The 14050-nt window shown below is 45.1% G+C and overlaps 1 protein-coding gene across 1 annotated transcript in view; it reads left to right on the forward strand.

The window, feature by feature from the left end:
* Window positions 1–14050, forward strand: part of LOC126235960 (apyrase-like) — a 75753-nt gene that overhangs the window by 10979 nt on the left and 50724 nt on the right. Inside the window, exon 3 of the mRNA XM_049944932.1 lies at window positions 7894–8095. Within this exon, the coding sequence (XP_049800889.1) occupies window positions 7894–8095 (202 nt within the window). The remainder of the gene's footprint in view (window positions 1–7893; window positions 8096–14050) is intronic.

The raw sequence follows: 14050 nt of genomic DNA on the forward strand, positions 1-14050 counted from the left end.
TAGTTTCAGATCGGCGTATACTATTTTTAACGTACGTGTAATACACCGCAACCGCTACAGTGCAGAGGGAATCTCGACGACCAAAAGGACTCGACAGATTGTGACTGCGAAGGTCATAGCTTTTCGGCTCCATCCGTACACGATCTTGTAGCTTGCGTGATTACAACTGTGAGTCGCAATTCAGTTTCGCTGGTCTACAAGGTCTTAAAAATCATCCGAAAATAAGTACAGAAGACATAACTTGACTGATGATGCAGTCACAACCTGAATGTCATTATGCCAATTCGACACTGGACAATGGAAATGTAAAGAGCTTTGTCAAGGCAGCGGTCTTCGTTCTCCGGGACTTTATCGAAACATGATTTCCTCAACGACTTTGAAAGCACTTCTCAAGTACATCTTTGTTTGCAGACACTTTCTCCCAAACGGTATCTTGCCGGTTATCGCCCATATGTTCGTCTACGCAACCGTTTCTTTGCATCTGAGCGACCGGATCTGTCCTTCGGCTGTGGGATCTCAGTGCTTAACTCAAATCAGTCTATCCAGTATTTTCAGTGTAAATGACTTCATGCCAACAATGCAAGCCACTGGGTCGATCAGTGTGATGTTCTTCCTAGATAGGCATACGCGCCAAATGTTGGAACGTGTTTTATTTTATTTTTTGACTTGAGCAAATCTGCTCTTAACTTTAACAATTGCCTTCTTGCAATGTAATTTTACGTAAGTAATCTTTGTATGTCATGACAAGTGTCATTTCGGTTAATGTTTTTGTCGCATTTAATTTTCTCTGCATTATTTTATAGGGTTTCTCAAAATTTAATTCTGATGAAGTCATCCTTAAAGATGTTGAAATCTAGGTGAATGTACCAAACGGTTATTTGCAATCGGTTGACTGTGTGATTCCTGTGTTGAAACTTATTTATGGTTGCTGAGAAACGGCCATGTTTAAAACTGGAAAATGACAAGAACTTTTGTAGCCTTGGCTAATCCAGCACTTTTCACGATTCAGAAATATTACACTGGACAACAGTCTTCTTTTTTTTTCTCGATTTTCACTTTGTGACGTGGTACTTTTGCTTAAAATGAAGTAGAATCAGTAATATAATGGTTATTATGTGTTTTTGCGTTTACAGTATTACTTTTTATGAGTGAACACTTTTTCCGTCTTATTTTTTATTCACAGTCCTCTGCGATGACGAACAAAAGTTCTCTCCAGTCTATGAGGTGTGACAGAAACGCTATGAAATGAGTTTTAGTCTCCTCGATCATTTTTGTTACAAAAACTCTCAAGAAATCTGTAGGATGTTAACTGTTCAATGATGTCTGTTTTATTTTTTAGGAGGAGCGGGATGTTCGTGTGTGACGTGTATGCACTATTCAGGCTTTTAGTGTAGGAATCGTTATCCAGCTGTGACGCTGTTCCTTTATTCAAAAGCGGGGCAGGCGGTTATTAAATGATGAAAGTCCATACGCACTCTAGGAAGTGCGTGGATATAGTGAATTTCCACCGCGCAGCTGGATGTCCGACGAAGCATCTTGATTGTTCGTAAGGATGATTATTGTAATGGATATACTATTTCAGATGCAACGCGAAGCGTCGGCTGGCAATCGCAGCTAACGACCGAAATTAGAATTTCGGTTGCTTGTTGAAAGCCACTCGCAAGCAGCTCATGTGGATGCCTTCAGACTGTTCTAATTGTTGACCACATGTTACTCTGCAATTCGATAACGACTCATTTACAAGCTCCAGCTGTGGTTTAGTGAATGAGGGTTGGGGTTGGGGGTTGATTTGGAGGAGGAGACCAAACAGCGAGGTCATCGGTCTCATCGGATTAGGGAAGGATGGGGAAGGAAGTCGGCTGTGCCCTGTCAAAGGAACCATCCCGGCATTTGCCTGGAGCGATTTAGGGAAATCACGGAAAACCTAAATCAGGATGGCCGGTAGCGGGATTGAACCGTCGTCCTCCCGAATGCGAGTCCAATGTGCTAACCACTGCGTCACCTCGCTCGGCCTTTACTGAATGGAAACCTCACAGGCTAATGGACAGTACGTGCAATTCCTGACAAAAAAGACTGAAGCACCTAGAAGGGCAAGAGGAAACGAAATGAAACTTCTCAGGTTGAGAGGGTATGTGATGTTATTTCAGTGACTGGAAAATCGAGTTGAATTTACAAGGAACGTAGCAGTACAAGACCACTTATCAGAATGACGTTGCACCTCTTCTGGCCGCGAATCACGCACTGGTTCGCTTGGGCATTGAGTCATGAGGCAGTTGTATCCTTTCCAATGGCAAACTAGCCCACAAATGTAACTGTTCCTTGATATCCTGATTACTTGCACTGGGACCGACTGAAATTCGCCCGGTGGTCCCACACATGTTATATCGAGGACAGATTTGAGGATCCTGTTCGCCAAAGGCGTATACCAACATCACGTGGACAATTCACACACACGCGCCATTTGTAACCGAGCATTGTTCTGTTGAAGAATGGTACCACAATACTGCTGCAGGACAAGTAACACATGAGGAGGTAGTATGTCCGTGACGTACAGTTTTGCCGTCGGAATCACCCTCCACCACTAACAGTCTTACCCATCGGCTGCCCACAACATGACGCCAGAGGTAGCACCGTTGTGCATCTGCTAAACATTGGAGAAATTCGACACCTCCCGAGGTGGCCACCATACTCGCTGACATTGGTCATCTGGGGTAGTGCAGAGCCGCTATTCATCATCGAACACAATCCGACACCTTTCATCAGCATCCATGCAGTCTAGTTATGGAGCCTTTGCAAGCGCAGCTATTTGTGTTAATGGTAGCGTATATATGAGACGGATATTCCTTACTCCGGTTGCAGGTAGTCACCGACCAATGGTCTGGGATGACACAGAATGTCAGGGAGGCCATTATTTGTTCTCGAATGGTAGGCCCAGATGCGAAAGAGATACGAAATTCTTCGTGCGCAGTGCTACGGTCCTTCCTTGTGGCGGTCAGACATCGTCGAATGGAACCTTGACATGACGTCTATGCATGTCTTCATGTTCCCATTGCAATCGTGCGGGTTGTATAGGAATGTGCATGTGGTATGGATGACGAAATAAAATACAATCTCTCTCATCAACTTGCCGAAAATCGAAGTTCTAAACTGTTCACAATTTCCACATCAGCTTAGAGCCCCCACATGCTACTGCTTGAAAAGATTTTCCCACACATTAAGCAGCACAAACACTTAAATAGGCTCCTGTAAATGTGGTTGGATTTACAAGTTTGGCTACGTTTCGTTTATGGGGCGCCAACTCACATTCGTCACAATGTACCCAATGTTCCACAAACGTATTTAATATATATATATATATATATATATATATATATATATATATATATATATGCAGGCACGATTTGCTATGCAAAAATCATGTACACACTCACGTATTTTTTAAAGTTTCACAAATTCGAGTTTATTTCCAATAAGAACAGAGAAACATCGAAATTAGCATTTCACAATAAATTAACTTCATATCCTGACCGAGTTTCCTAAAATATTGGATGTGGTCGAATAAACCGCTATTAATTGCGTGATTTAGCTTTAGAAAACCCGTAAAGGTTCAACCGTCTCTCAAACCATAAATTTCACAGCGGCTACACAGTGAAACCTTCCCAGTGCGGTTTGTATCACAAACAACCTGAAAAATTAACAAGTCCATCAGATGCCGAGAAATGTCTATGTAGGGATGTAAGAACACACTCGCACCGGCGGCTGTTTCACCGCTCATCAGATAAAACTTCCTCGAAACACAGACTAATGCAGCCTAATCGCCTCCAACGGTACCTGAACATAGACTCGGTTAAAGGCGCTTCAGTCTGGAACCGTGTGACCGCTACGGTCGCAGGTTCGAGTCCTGCCTCGGGCATGGATGTGTGTGATGTCCTTAGGTTAGTTAGGTTTAATTAGTTCTAAGTTCTAGGCGACTGATGACCTCAGAAGTTAAGTCGCATAGTGCTCAGAGCCATTTGAACCATTTGAACATAGACTGCCCACCAAAACGCCGCGGTTCATACTGGAAACCACGATCAACTACCACTGAAGTCAGTTGAGTTCAACACGAAATTTACTGACATTCTCAATTTTAACCGTTCATACACTTACGATACATCAAATCATTCGGAAATTTTTCGAGAAATATAATGCTGTTATCAGTCTTCTTTAATCTAACATAGTTTATTTAAAAACAGACCCGCCAGAGTAGCCGAGAGCGCTAACGCGCTGCTTCCCGGACTCCGGTAGGCGCGCCGGTCCCGGTTCGAATCCGCCCGGCGGATTAACGACGAGGGCTGGTGTGCTGGCCAGCCTGGATGTGGTTTTTAGGCGGTTTTCCACATATCGCCTCAGTTACACGCGTCGCGGATTTTTGAAACACGTTCGCATTCCTCCCCTATTTACACTAGAGGCAGACAGCTGGGGTACACTGATTCCATCCCTGGGGGTACAGGGTGGCGGCAGGAAGGGCATCTGGCCACCCCCAAATCTAACCTTGCCAAATCCGTTCTTACCGCGCCGAGCCTGCGATCGCTGCGGCACTATGACCTAAGCGAAAGAAAGAAAGAAAGTTTATTTAGAGACAATAATTTCTATGGTTTTCCTCCGTTCTCGGATTTATAAGCGTAAATATTAACAAACATTTTAAATTATACATTAAATAATTTACTACATATATAAAGTTACAGCATTGCTGCTACTTTTAATGTTTCTCTATTTATTTTGTAAGAAAACCTGTTTTTAACTGTGCGCAATCCACTTTTTGCTTCTCATTTAAATATGTGAGTAATTTCAGTAAATTTGCCATCATATTCCGACACAGTTCTACGAGATGTGTCTTTAGTCACCTCGTTTGTTGCAAACACATAATGGGTTGCCAAGATATTGACTTTCACGGTTCAGGAATTATTTACGACATTAAACTTAACAACAACTTATAAACTAATGCGAATATTGAATGCTCGCCTTCACGCGCGTAATCGTCCATCTTTTCCCCTTCAAATGAGTCTGCTGGCTCTACAGTGACGCATGTGGTTCAATATTTATTAATTTTGGGGTAAGCTTTAATTTTATACCGGACGCGAAAAGCAGCCATGAGAAACGAGCAGCCATTGTGCTGCACAACGGACGGGTTTTCCTGGTCACGTGGTCACCTTCGCTGCAGGTGGAAGTCCAGAAACAACACTATCTGTGGAGCACAGTGCGAAACTGGCCCCACGTGGTCCTGTCAGGCTGATTTCAGCTGTCAACGCGAATATGACCCAATCTAAGCCGCCGCCGATGCGTCCGCGGTCGGGTGTTTGCGATTTAATTAATTCAAAGTCTCTTCCCCTTACACTAGGCTCCCGTGCTACACCATGCAGTCTCAAATGGTTCAAATGGCTCTGAGCACTATGGGACTTAACATCTGTGGTCATCAGTCCCCTAGAACTTAGAACTACTTAAACCTAACTAACCTAAGGACATCACACACATCCATGCCCAAGGCAGGATTCGAACCTACGACCGTAGCAGTCGCGCGGTTCCGGACTGAGCGCCTAGAACCGCTAGACCACCGCGGCCGGCTGCAGTCTCATATCGGGCCACTGCCACTTCCAAATGCCCCACAAATTTGCATATTCGACCACGCGGCCAAATGGAGACCCACAACGAGACACCTTTCAAACTCTGTCAGATGCCGATAACACTATCTCAGACGATTACGTGGCACCTCAGTGTTCTTCACAGTCATTACTATACATCTGACAAGAATTTGTGCGCCCACAAAACCACTCTACTACTACTATACATCTGACGCTCTTCACGTCTCTAGTATTCGCTATCAGGCCTGGTTCAAATGGCTCAAATAGCTCTGAGCACTATGGGACTTAACTTCTGAGGTCATCAGTCCCCTAGAACGTAGAAACTACTTAAGCCTAACTAACCTAAGGACATCACACACATCCATGCCCGAGGCAGGATTCGAACCTGCGAACTTAGCGGTCGCGCGGTTCCAGACTGTAGCGGCTAGTACCGCCCGGCCACACCGGCCGGCTCAGGCGTGGTAACAATGCTAAAAACCAACAACACTAACAACTCTGGTAGTTGTTCTACGTGCCAGAGAGAGTTGCAATTGTAATCGTTTACAGAAACGTCGACGATACAGGGTGTTTCAAAAATGACCGGTATATTTGAAACGGCAATAAAAACTAAACGAGCAGCGATAGAAATACACCGTTTGTTGCAATATGCTTGGGACAACAATACATTTTCAGGCAGACAAACTTTCGAAATTACAGTAGTTACAATTTTCAACAACAGATGGCGCTGCGGTCTGGGAAACTCTATAGTACGATATTTTCCACATATCCAGCATGCGTAGCAATAATATGGCGTAGTCTCTGAATGAAATTACCCGAAACCTTTGACAACGTGTCTGGCGGAATGGCTTCACATGCAGATGCGATGTACTGCTTCAGCTGTTCAATTGTTTCTGGATTCTGGCGGTACACCTGGTCTTTCAAGTGTCCCCACAGAAAGAAGTCACAGGGGTTCATGTCTGGCGAATAGGGAGGCCAATCCACGCCACCTCCTGTATGTTTCGGATAGCCCAAAGCAATCACACGATCATCGAAATATTCATTCAGGAAATTAAAGACGTCGGCCGTGCGATGTGGCCGGGCACCATCTTGCATAAACCACGAGGTGTTCGCAGTGTCGTCTAAGGCAGTTTGTACCGCCACAAATTCACGAAGAATGTCCAGATAGCGTGATGCAGTAATCGTTTCGGATCTGAAAAATGGGCCAATGATTCCTTTGGAAGAAATGGCGGCCCAGACCAGTACTTTTTGAGGATGCAGGGACGATGGGACTGCAACATGGGGCTTTTCGGTTCCCCATATGCGCCAGTTCTGTTTATTGACGAAGCCGTCCAGGTAAAAATAAGCTTCGTCAGTAAACCAAATGCTGCCCACATGCATATCGCTGTCATTAATCCTTTGCACTATATCGTTAGCGAATGTCTCTCGTGCAGCAATGGTAGCGGCGCTGAGGGGTTGCCGCGTTTGAATTTTGTATGGATAGAGGTGTAAACTCTGGCGCATGAGACGATACGTGGACGTTGGCGTCATTTGGACCGCAGCTGCAACACGGCGAACGGAAACCCGAGGCCGCTGTTGGATCACCTGCTGCACTAGCTGCGCGTTGCCCTCTGTGGTTGCCGTACGCGGTCGCCCTACCTTTCCAGCACGTTCATCCGTCACGTTCCCAGTCCGTTGAAATTTTTCAAACAGATCCTTTATTGTATCGCTTTTCGGTCCTTTGGTTACATTAAACCTCCGTTGAAAACTTCGTCTTGTTGCAACAACACTGTGTTCTAGGCGGTGGAATTCCAACACTAGAACAATCCTCTGTTCTAAGGAATAAACCATGTTGTCTACAGCACACTTGCACGTTGTGAACAGCACACGCTTACAGCAGAAAGACGACGTACAGAATGGCGCACCCACAGACTGCGTTGTCTTCTATATCTTTCACATCACTTGCAGCGCCATCTGTTGTTGAAAATTGTAACTACAGTAATTTCGAAAGTTTGTCCGCCTGAAAATGTACCGTTGTCCCAAGCATATTGCAACAAACGGTGTATTTCTATCGCTGCTCGTTTAGTTTTTATTGCCGTTTCAAATATACCGGTCATTTTTGAAACACCCTGTATGTACGTCCACGAAGTTACACTGACATTCGACCATATCTTCTAGGTGCTTCACTCTTTTTGTCAGGCAGTGTAACACGCCTCCATCGGCCGCCGGATTACGCCAGCGTGTACGCATTTGCGACTGCTTTTGCGTGACTGATGGTCTGCTCTTGGTGACACAGGACAAGGCTACCACCGGCAACCTGACGTTCACTGACGACGCGCAGACTGTGGCGGAGGAAGCGGCGCGCCTCAAGCAAAGCGGCGTCGACATCATCGTCGCTCTCTCCCACGCAGGGCTCTACATCGACCGCGACATGGCCACCAAGATGCGAGACGTCGACATCATCGTCGGGGGGCACACGCACTCACTGCTCTACACAGGTACTCGACTGCTTTACACTGAAAACAGGCTCGCTGTCAAATGAAATAACAGCGTCTGACGTATCTTACGCGACCATGACTGGGGTGTTACTGTTCACGATATACAGCACCTGTCAGACTTAACAGCTAAAACTCTCGCCTGAGGATATGGTTACAGCAGATGGAGCTGCAGCGTGTAGTGGTAAGGTGATGGTCGCGGTGATTCGCGAGTTGTTTCCAGACCACGAAGCCCGCACGTTTGAAAAAAAAAAAAAAGGGTCAAATGGCTCTGAGCACTATGGGACTCAACTGCTGTGGTCATAAGTCCCCTAGAACTTAGAACTACTTAAACCTAACTAACCTAAGGACATCACACACATCCATGCCCGAGGCAGGATTCGAACCTGCGACCGTAGCGGTCGCGCGGCTCCAGACTGTAGCGCCTTTAACCGCGCGGCCACTCCGGCCGGCCGGCACGTTTGATTCGCCCCTTCTAATCGTATGTGACTACTTCCTTTATTTAAAAAAATCCTGAGTGTTTATTAAAAAAAACTGTGGAATGTAGATCAGATGAAGATCTCAGTTCGCATGGCAGTTTGGGCTCTGCGGGGACATTGACATAAGAAGTGAAGTTGCCCATGTGCATGAAAGACTAGGGCCGCATCGCAGAATCTCTGGGCAAATTTAATAGGCATACTGTTTAAAAGATTTCTGACACCATTTTTAATATGCAAATGGCGATGTACTATGTATAGATATTCATAACTTTCATTATTACAAAAATAAGATCGCCATTTAGTCGTGTTTCATTCTGTACATGTCCAAGAAAATTTACACAGTTCTGGTTATGCCACAGTTGGTTGATGGGCTGATTTGGGAGGGGGGACCAAACAGCGAGGTCATCGGTCCCATCGGATTAGGGAAGGATGGGCAATGAAGTCGGCCATGCCTTTTCAAAGGAACCATACCGGCATTTGCCTGAAGCGGTTTAGGGAAACCACGGAAACCTAAATCAGGATGGCCGGACGCGGGTTCGAAAGGTCGTTCCCCCGAATGAGAGTCCAGTGTGCTAACCACCGCGCCACCTCGCTCGGTACGCCACAGTTACTGAGCACTAAAACAATCCTTAATTTTATGAATATGGTATCTGTTCCCGAAAGAACAGATACCATTTATGACCGTGCAGCTTCTCTAGAATGAATGATAATTAAATCGAAACCCTTAGCTGCCAGTTGTTGATGTACATCAATGGGGACAGCCGAAAATGTGTGCCCCGACCGGGACTCGAACCGGGATCTCCTGCTTACATGGCAGGCGCTCTATCCGTATGAGCCACCGAGGGCACAGAGGACAGTGCGACAGCGCTTCTCGTGAGATCCACATTCCCAACTGTCCACAACCCACGTTGGTAGTGTTCCTAATAGATATTTGTCCATTGACTCATTACTCGCGCCAGACTAAGCTGACGAGTCCCGTAAGAGTTCGGGCAAAGCGTGCGCAATCGCTCAGAAGAAGGTCAATGGCCGGGTAGCCCTTAACTATATGAATAAGTCCCTGCATTCGCACAGTTCTCAGTGCCCTCGGTGGCTCAGATGGATAGAGCGTCTGCCATGTAGGCAGGAGATCCCTGGTTCGAGTCCCGATCGGGGCGCACATTTTCAGCTGTCCCCATTGATTTATATCAACAACACCTGTCGGCAGTTAAGGATTTCGATTTAATAATGATTTTAATCCTTAATTTCTTCGTTCCTACTACGACCAATGTCATCAAGCTACTTCACAGAAGTGGAAGTCAATCAATTTAGACAACATAGTATATGGAGGGCAGCGACCTGATGCTATATTTAATGGAAGTGGAAGTACCGCTATGCGCCCCTGCCGAGGTACGTGTTTCGAGCAGCCGTCAACCTTGGTGACGGTGTATCGTGGTACAACAAGAAAGGTGGTCCACCCAAAAAGGCGGCACAGTTTCATTGTTCCACGGTCCAAACTCGATGTCCATCTCTAGGAAGGACAACAGCGACGCCGCGTTGTGGCATGGAAGCAATGCGTCCCTGCTAGGACGCTGGAGGGAGTTGCACTACATCTCCACACACAAGTCACCCAGGTCTCGTAAATTCCGAGGAGGGTGGCGATAAGCTTTGACGCCATGTTCAATCACATCCCACATGTATTCCATCTGGTTCAGATCTGGCGAGTTTGGGTGGCAGCATATCAATTGGAACTCACTCTATATTCCTTGAGCTAATCCTTCACACTTCTGGCATTGTGACGTGGCGCATTATCATGTTGACAAATGTCACGGCCTTCGGGAAACACGATTGTCATGCAGGGGTGTACGTGGTCTGCAACCAGTGTACGATACTCCTTGGCCGTCAAGGTGTTTGCACGAGCTCCATTGGACTCATGGATACCCACATGAATGTCCCTCAGGCCATTTGTTTCCGTCCCGCAGTACAGGTGTCAAGGAGCTGTTCCCCTGGAATACGATGGATTCGCGCCCTCTCATCGGCATGATGAAGAAGGTATCGCGACTCATCAGACCATGCAACGCTCTGCCACTGAGCCAACGTCCAGTCCCCATCTGAGTCATAGTTGCAAATGTTGTAGTGTTAATACTGGCACGTGCATGGATTGTCGCTGCGGAGGTCCATCGTTAGGAGGGTGTTCGGTTCACTGCGTGTTTAGACACACTTGTACTCTGCCCCTCATTAGATCCTGGTTCCGCCACAGTCCGCCGCCTGTCCTGCTTCACCAGTCTGCCCAGCCTATGACGTATGAAATCTGTAATGATGATGGCCAACCAACCCCACGACGTCTGAACGTGTCTTCACCTTGATTTCGCCACTTGTTGAAGACATTCATCACAGCACTCCTCGAACACTCGACAAGTCGCGCAGTTTCCGAAATGCTCGTGTTGAGTCTCTGGGCCATCACAATCCGTCCTCGGCCAGACTCAAATAGATCGCGTCCCTTCCCCATTCTACACATGGACAGCACCCTCGCTGATACAACATGCACCGTGCGTGTGTCTGACTCGCAGTTATTGCTTGCCAGGTGACGCTGCTACAGCCTGGACGAGTTTATATTGTAGTAGGTCGGTGGTCATAATTTCCTGGCTGGTCAGTGTATATCGCAAGCAAAAACAGAGCATCTTTTGCAACCATTAGTGACTTACCTGACTCAGTTAAGTGTCCTCTGCCATCCACATAATTTCGATCCCAAAGATACGGGTCACCCTTAGGCGTGAAATCAGTTTCTTTAGAAAAATTTTAAAGGGCGCATATCTGAAGAAGGTATGATAAGCGAGCTGTTATGTATGATAAGGGAGCTGGTATGTTCGAAGAGTCGACCAGATAAGTGCGTTTGCCATTGTTCAGGGTGACTGAGCGTAATGATTTAATTGCGTGCATGTGATGAACACTCATCGTTGAATGCGACGCAGTTAAGATAAATGTGCTGTCGGGCTAGGCAATTAATTAGCACTTCATAGCTACAGTACAATTGATCACGAGGCTCGGCGTGTTCAAGTGCAAAAGAAAAAGAAACTCTAGTGCTTTTGTAGAATGAGGTCAGATGGAAGTACTCTACCTAGTGACGGATAATTCCAACGCTACGGAAGATAATGTGTTGCGATTAGCTGTACTTTTATGATGAAGGGTACTCAGATCAATACGTAGCACGATGCCAGCTGTGAAGACCCGAGACTAATGTTGTAATTTGTTGGAGCAATAGGTATAGAGCTATGTAGTAATGGGCAATGCAGCGACGTATAGGGTGACAAGTAATGGAACTGTGTTAGCTCAGATCCTGGGAGAGAGATCAACGTTCCATTTTAGCTCAAAATGTGGAAAGGGAATGAAACTTATTTCTCCCGCAGCCAGCAGTTACATGATGACATTTCTTTTTCGATTAATGGGAAATGTCAAATGCCCATGTACATTTTCATATAATAACAGTCGTAAGAGACTATAAAAAAGTGTTGAATGATACACCGATTAGAGGTTTTTGAGTTTGTGCCATTACATTGAACGCTTTGTAAAGAAAGAAATTGCGACGGAGTTTTTCGTAGATCTCTGATATTATGTCTACATCTAAACCGTGCAAATCACTATGAAGTACATAGCAGAGGATACTTCCAGTTGTACCAAATATTTCGAGTTTCTTCCCGGACCATTCACGCGTGTAGCGCAGAGAAAGTGACTGCTTAATGCCTGTGTCCGTGAATTGTAGAGTTGAATGTGGTATGTGCAAGCCGTGACAGATCTCCTTCCACCACAGACAACCATTGTTGTGATTCAGTTGTGCAGCAGGAAGTGGGAATGACCTTTCGCTGATTGCCGGTGTGGCCGAGCGGTTCTAGGCGCTACAGTCTGGAACCGCGCGACCGCTACGGTCGCAGGTTCGAATCCTGCCTCGGGCATGGATGTGTGTGATGTCCTTAGGTTAGTTAGGTTTAAGTAGTTCTAAGTTCTAGGGGACTGATGACCTCAGAAGTTAAGTCCCATAGTAATCAGAGCGATTTGAACCATCTTTCGCGAATTGGGTTCGGATGTCGGGCAGGTACACTGAAGCCATATTTATTTTGTATTGGGAAAAGATGCCAGAATCCATGCGCCAGCGTATTCGAATTGCTCGATAAGGCCTGTACAAAGAAGAAGCTGAGAATATACTGGGAACTATTTAGGCAATGTTCTGTGAAGCTCCACATTCGCAATGACTGCACCCGCGCAAAGAATGCATTTATTCTCCTCAATCAGCCTAACAGTCAAATATACCCAGTTTACATAGTCATCGCTAAAGACACAATATCTCCCATGGTACACAGCAGTGTTAGCTATGCAGCATAGTCGAGTCACAATTAATTATTTGTAGAAATAACTGAGAATTATGTAATAATCAGTCTGTACCCTATTTCCCTTTATTGCAACGTTTTCACTTCTCTAGTTTCAGCCGTTTCAGTTTTCCCTGTATATCCTGTCATGCGTAAGATTCCCCGTGCGTTCCGTGTGAACGTGACGGTTCCGTAATACTCTCCAGATTAGATTAGGTTAGATTCAGTCTTCGTTTCATAGACCCAAAAATTAGGCGATACTCGTGGGTGTGGAACAAGGCAGAAAGTATAACATAAAAAACATAAAACACTTTAATATAGTATTCACCACTCTAATGATTTGTCAGGAGATTTTCAAAACATGTGAAGGCGTTAAGGTAAAATGGAACTGCTAATATTTACAGAATTAATACACTATCAGAATGAAACATAGTTATGCACTTTTAATAAATTTATCATACACGTAACACCTAATCTTGACTGTTGTGTCCAAGTGCTGTCAAAACTCAAATCTAACAGACTTTTTTTACTTAATGTGGTCTAAGAGTCCCTGTTAAGATATTCATGTGTAGAGTAGAAGGTGTTACCTATCAAAACGTCTTTCTAACTCTGTTTAAACTGCGCTTTATCTGAATCCAAGTTTTTAATGGTTGCTGGCAATTTATTGAAATGTGCGTGCCTGAATATTGGATCCCTTTTTACCAAGGTAAACGATTTTAGCTATTTATGTAGATTGTTTTTATTCCCAGTACTGATGCTATGTATTGAGATATTGGTTGGAACTAGAGACATGTTATTTGGAATACATTTTTTCAATGAATAAGTGTACTGGGAGGCATTTGTTAGAATACCAAGTTCTTTGAACAGGTTTCTAAATGATGTTTCTGAATTTACACCACAGATGAGTCTTATTACAAGCTTTTAAACGCTAAAAACTTTTGCTCGGTTTGACGAGTTACTCCAGAATATGATCCGATGTGACGTTGTATAATGAAAGTAAGCAAAGTACGCAAGTCTTTTTTTTTATATTTGTATCTCCTACATCTGACATCATCCTCACTGCAAATACAGACTTGTTCAGGCGCTTTAGCAGTTCAGATAAACTGTCTGATCCGAAGTATCTGCACACATTAGTGGACATT

This window comes from Schistocerca nitens, chromosome 2 (assembly GCF_023898315.1).
Source record: "Schistocerca nitens isolate TAMUIC-IGC-003100 chromosome 2, iqSchNite1.1, whole genome shotgun sequence".
NCBI classification, from domain to species: domain Eukaryota; kingdom Metazoa; phylum Arthropoda; class Insecta; order Orthoptera; family Acrididae; genus Schistocerca; species Schistocerca nitens.